The 6,000-nt window shown below is 52.2% G+C and overlaps 1 protein-coding gene across 2 annotated transcripts in view; it reads right to left on the minus strand.

The window, feature by feature from the left end:
- PHF12 (PHD finger protein 12) overlaps positions 1–6,000 on the minus strand; it is a 45,483-nt gene extending 39,483 nt beyond the window's left edge. The window contains exons 1-2 of one of the 2 annotated variants that reach the window (XM_047707327.1): positions 5,848–6,000; positions 4,447–4,628 (exon numbers count right to left, since the gene is read on the minus strand). In XM_047707327.1, the coding sequence (XP_047563283.1) occupies positions 4,447–4,628; positions 5,848–5,985 (320 nt within the window). In that variant the 5' untranslated portion in view covers positions 5,986–6,000. Of the gene's footprint in view, positions 1–4,446; positions 4,629–5,272 lie in introns of both variants that reach the window. The other variant, XM_047707328.1, reaches the window with a different exon arrangement.

Consider the following 6,000-nt stretch of genomic DNA (forward strand, 5'->3'; position numbering starts at 1 on the left):
AGATAAAATACACATAAAACCAAATTAGGTTTGTTTATTGTTGAATCATTTTACTACAGAGGAGGCAGGGTGACAGGAGGAAGTCCAGATGCCGACCCCTCCAGTTCTTCAGTGCCAGGTTTCCAAGCACCTCAAATGTCAGAAATAACAGATTCGTAAGATAACATTAAATTAAATGTATTTTAATTCAGCACTAGCCTGGTACTTTTCTAATGAGGAGCTAAATGCAACAAAATCAGAAAAAAAAAATCACCTTCTGAAAAGTTCAAATAGCAAAGATGTTCTGCAACGCAGTTTTCTACTCTATGTGTGAAACCTTTCTTGTTATGACTCACTGAAAATTAAATATGCAAAACTCCAAGCTGAGCTTAGTTTTGCCTGTGCACAGAGACCTTTTTACTCTCATTCTTCGAAAACCTCATTTTGGATCTCACTGCCAACACCGAAGAGAGGAAAGCCGGCCAACAATTCCAAATATAACATGCGGAGGCAAATGCTACAGAAATCTGTCTGACGGGAAGCAACCATGCTGAGGTCTGCTGAGGTAGATGCGTTTCTCAGACCATTTTGATCCCTCAGTCCGTTTGGAGCAAAATGCCACGAGAAAACAATCAGAGAAAAACATCCAGTTTTTTCGGCCTCATTACTGATGGCCTATGGTGCCCACTTTATCAGTGAGAACAATTCAATCCATTTCAAACAGAAAGATGGTTAGGGGCAAGTAGAGCTCCACCAGTTATTTTTTTTTTTTTTAAACCAATTCTTAGGGACCATTCCATGGAGACCAGTATTTTCAGAAAGTTCAACTAATCATGACATTCAACTAAGCATGAGAATTATGATAGGGGTCAGGTTCACCAGAAAACACTTAAAAAGATACCTCTTTCCAGTTCGTGGGGCAGGTTTAGTAACCCCCACTACCACTCTGAATAAGTGATAAACAAGTTAAACTCAGATAAAATGATCACACTGTTACTTAAAAACTAAACGATCACCTCCTTAAGTTTAATACTTCAGCGAGGTCATGATACAGAGCACAGGACAATTCATTCCCTCACCCAAAGGATCATGACAGGGAACCCAGAAATAGGGCTCCCAGTCTAACTGGGAAGAGAGAACGGTTCCTCATACAGAGCACTGGCCCCCGAGAAAAGACAAGACAATTAACAGTTTATCTTACCAGTCATTTCCTACAGTAGTTTATCTTAGAAAAATCCCCTGTGGTTATGACTATGTCACTAAGCCCAGGAGGTAGTTTGCCTAAATCACTTCTGGAACATTTTATTAGATCTTGTTCACTGTGAGGCAAGCTGGCAAGATGCACTAGAGACAGAAAAAGGATGGTCCCAGAGAATTTTGAACGAAGACCCGCAATAGCACTACAATTATGATCAACAGGGTTTGCAAAACCTCCATCTTCACTCTTGTACATTCTATACGTAAGGAAAATGATCATTTCTGTGCTTATCTAAATACAGCTGACCCTTGGAAAACATGCATTTGAACTGCAGGTCCTCTTCTATGGAGACTTTTTAGAGTACGGTACCATACGTTTTCTCTTTATGATTTCCATAACATTTTCTTTTCTGTAGCTTACTGTGTTGTAAGAATACAGTGTACAATACATACAACATGCAGAATATGTGTTAACTGACTGCTGGTGGTACCGGTAAGGCTTCTGGTCAACAGCCCACTGTAAGTAGTTAAGTGTTTGAAAAATCAAAACTTATGTAGATTTTTGGCTGCATGGGGGTCAGTGTCCCTAAGCCCACAGCATTGTTCAAGGGTCAACTGTAAGCCAGTCATAGCCAGCTGAAAAGGAAAGCAAGAGAAAATATAGCCACACCTAACTGCACTCCTACAGGGCACAAGTAATCAGTAATGGCATGAATTAAAGCGGGCACACTCAGGAATCAAAATGGTCTGAGACTGTCAAAGGCAGGACCCGACTACTCTCGTGGAGATGATTAATGAAGTAGTTCACTTGGGCTGGAAAGAGTGTGGAACAGGAGGCAGGAAAGTGGGATAAGCCTCACTTGAAAGAAGACTTCCTGCCTTTGTACCAATATCCAGAATGTTTTGTAATTTATATAACAACTCTGCTAAATCAATGGTACCTTCAGTACTGGCATCTTCAAAGAGGGAACTGGAGATGTAAAATAAACCCTGCCTCACTTACTAGGATTCTTCAATCTCTGATTACCGGTTCCCATTGATGGTCTTTAAAAAAAAAAAAAAAAGAAAGAAAGAAAGTATTCAATGAAATGCACAGTCTGGGCAAGTCTGAGTCTCACCAACAGCTACAAATACCTCCCTCTTTCCTAGCAGAAGCAGAAACTGTTAATTGTTACAACTTGACAAGACTCACACTCATCTAATTAGAAGATCCAGAGGTTAGGTTTTAGAATTTGAAGCCCAAACTCAGGCAAAACAGCACACTTTTTCCATACCTGAAGTTTCTAATAAACAATCTCAGCTTTACTAAACACAGGAGGCTAAAGATAAAGAGCTTATAAAATTCTCAATATGGAGATCACCCTTCTCCTTTAGCTAACCCTAGCTTCATCCTAGAGGTGAAACACCCACACTTTACATCAAGAAGCCTACAATTCAGTACGAGCATATGCATCAAACAAGCACAATAAAAAATGTAAGCAACAGGGAAAAAACTGATAAACAAAATACATATCCAGATACAAATCTCTTCTTTGCTCAAGAACACGGGAAAACTTGACCAGAGGTATTTTCTCCAGGTGGATTACACCTTACAGGAAGCAAAGGCTAAAAACCACAGACCCTTCCTGCTGGTATTAGTCACCTGGTAATAAAAATTTAAAACCAGCAACAAAGCTTCCTCCAGGATAACCATTTTTGTCCCTGCAACATTACAAGCCCAGATGGGGTGCCCTCCTGGGCAAAAGTATCTGGGGAATAGTAATGGGAGCTTCCTACATAACTTCTGACCACAGACTTAATTTGCCCAGTATCAGTCATCTGTCTAATAAGTGTTCCAAAACCTCCAATTAGTACAAATACACAGTAGGCACTAGTCCACAAACCGAGAGACGGAATGTGAATGCAACAGTGTAGAGAGCTTAAGGAAAAGGTCACTTTTTCTTTTTAAACAGAAGACTTAAAAAAAAAAAAAAAAAAAAGGCAACATCAAAAACGGGTGGGAACAAACAGAAGCCCCTCTCTTTCCCGCTCTCACAAACGCCTGCATCAGTCAACTGTTGCTGAACAACAGAACAAGACCCATCCCAACACGACGCTGTCTGGGTTCCCTAAGCAGATGTGGGATTTCTGTGGAGATGGTTTCTCCAGGCAGAAGCTGGAGTTTAAACTCTTCCTGGCCGGATTGTTCTGGGCTGAGCTGCTGAGGAGGATCACGCAGCGGGCGATCAACCCAGGTCCCTCCCTCTCTCGCTCTCTCTCTCTCCCGTCTCTCCCTTCCTCTCGCGTTCAGTTGGGGGGGGGGGGGGGCGGAGGGAAGCGCACAGCTTTCCAGCTCTCTGCTCCTTAAAAATGCCCTCGCGGAGCTAACCGCACACAATCCCACCCCGGCAGCAAAGAATTTTGCCGCGAAGGGCTCGCCGATCCGGAGCGGAGAAGTGAAATCGGCGCCCAAGGGCAATTTTAATTGTCTAACCCGGCCCGATTTCCTAAGAGGCGGCAGCGCGGGGAGGGGAGGGAGAGAGGGAGGCAGCTCCGAGAGGCAACAGGGGGCAAGCGGAGCCAGAGAAAGGGGACCAAAGCGGCGAAATCCTAGCCCGGGTCCCTGAGGAGCTTCTGCAGAAAGGACTCCAGGCCTCTACCCCCACCGTTCCCCGGGAGACGTTTGCAAATCATATATGCAGCCAAAATGGCGCTGAGAATAAAAATATAATTTAAAGGCAGGTCGCCATATTGTAAACAGAGAAGCGGAGAAGAGGCGGACTCGAGAGACACCCTCCATGATTTCTTCCACAGCCGCAAGCGCCCGGGTGTCCGGCCCCTCGGGTCTGGACCCGGCCAACTCCGGCGGCCGAGGGCTCCGCGCGCCCGCCCGCAAGAGAGCCCAGCCCGGCAGGAGCCCGAGGGCGGCGGGCGCGCGGGCAGGCGAGCGGCACAGGGCCCGGAGCTCCTCCCCTTCCTCCCCCGCCACCGCCGGCCGTGCCCTGCCGGCTCTGTCCCGGCTACCCAGAGCCTTCCAATCCCAGATGGGGCTCTCCTCACTCGTCCCAACCCCCACCTCGGGGTCCGGACCCACTGCTGCTCCTCCCCCCACTCCCAAACGGCCAGATCCCGGCAGACACCTGGGGGCGGGGAGGCGCTCGCCCCAGCCGCTGCAGAAAGTCAGCTAGCGGCGGCAAGCGCCCGTTATTTCGGCAGCCAGGGGTAGGCCGGGTGAAGGAATGTACCGAGAAGGGTCCGCCAAGGAGCTCCAAAGGGGTCCCCAGACCTTACCAGCACTGGAGGTGGAAGGCTGCCGGGCAGTGGTCACAGCACAGGAGATCCCCACCTTCTTTGCAGCTATCGCAGCTGTCGTGGTTGGTGGCCCTGCCGCTTCTCCGGGGCTCTTTTTCAGGTTTCCGACTCCGCTTTTCTGCCTCGTCCGTCTTGGGGGGAGCCAGCAGAGCTTGGATTTGCTGCACACACATACAAACGGCGTGTGTGCACACTCGGAGCTCCCGGGCGGTCCGTCGCCCCCCCGGCAAGGCTTCTCCGTCACCCACCCCTCTCCCCCCTTTTGTCCTTCTTCCTCCCATCCAAGCTGCTCCCAGAACCTCTCAGCCCCCGGAACCGGGGGGAGCCCACCCTAACAGCTTTCCTGCAGCACAACGAGAACAGCTTCTTCCAAATGGGGAGGATCAGGGTAGGGGGATGGGGAGAGGGTGCGCGGTTCCCTTCTCGCCACTTCCTTGTATGGACAGTGGGGGACTCCAAAGCCAGGCTCTGAAGAGGCCTGAAACCCGGTACCCGGACGTGCTGGGGAAGCACAAAGGGGCCGACAAGAAGGGGGTGGGGAGGACCGCCGGTGCAACGACATGGAGTGGGTTGGTGCCTCGGGAGAGCGAATCCAGGGCGGCGGGTAGGTGAAACTGCTGCAAACGTCCTCGGAGGCTGAGCTCAGCCCCTCGAATTGCAAAGAAGGGAGGGAGAGTCTGGGTGAGGAAGAAGCCCCCCTTCCTCTGGCCCTTTTGCGCTGTGAGCTCAGGACCGGCTTTGTGGGGCGGAGGGCGGAGGTTCCCTCCCGGCGCTGGGGGAAGGGGATGAGGAGGGCCACTCTTACCTCCATCAGCCCCCCCGACGTGTCCAAGTCGTACACGATCGTCTTGGTCTCCATTTTCTCCCACATTCATCCACCTCCCGGGCTGGGCGCTCTCTGCTCCGGCCCCCCCAACCCCGGGGGGAGGGGGGAAGCGGGGGGAGGGGGCGCTCCTGACCCCGGCCCCCCTTCTTTTTTCCCAACACGGGTCCCGACTTCCTCGCCCTGGCTCCCCCCCACCCCCCGGCCCCCAGTCCCCGGGACGGCAGCGTCCTCCCCACGGGTCGTGAGGGGGGAGCGGCCCCTCAGCCTCGGCCCGGCGGCTGGCTGCACGGTGGGTCCCGGCTCCCGGGGTCAGGCCTCGGCGGGGCCTAGTCCCACAGGCTAAAGCCGGCGCTGGCGACCGCTGGTCCGGCCGGGAAGGCTGGCGGGCGCTGCCATCCCGGGGTTGGGGGGATCGGAGGGGGGGTGAGAGGTTAGGTGAGGTTGTGGTACGTGAGGTGACTGCGGGGAGGGTGATGGGGGGTGGTCCCCGGGCTCCGCCTCTCGCCGCCGCCGCCGTCTGCGTCCCGGCTGCCGCGCACTTGGCGCAAACTTACCGCGAGCGCCCGCAAAGCCACCCGCGCAGGCGCCCCGGGATCGCCGCTCGCCGCGCGCAACCGCAGTGACAGCCGGCGGCCGGGCTCCCGCGCAGCCGCAGTGAGCGGGTACCCCCCAGCGCGCAGCCGCGCTGGCATTCGTCTGGAGGGCCT

The sequence above is a fragment of the Lutra lutra genome, chromosome 16 (genome assembly GCF_902655055.1).
Source record: "Lutra lutra chromosome 16, mLutLut1.2, whole genome shotgun sequence".
NCBI lineage: Eukaryota > Metazoa > Chordata > Mammalia > Carnivora > Mustelidae > Lutra > Lutra lutra.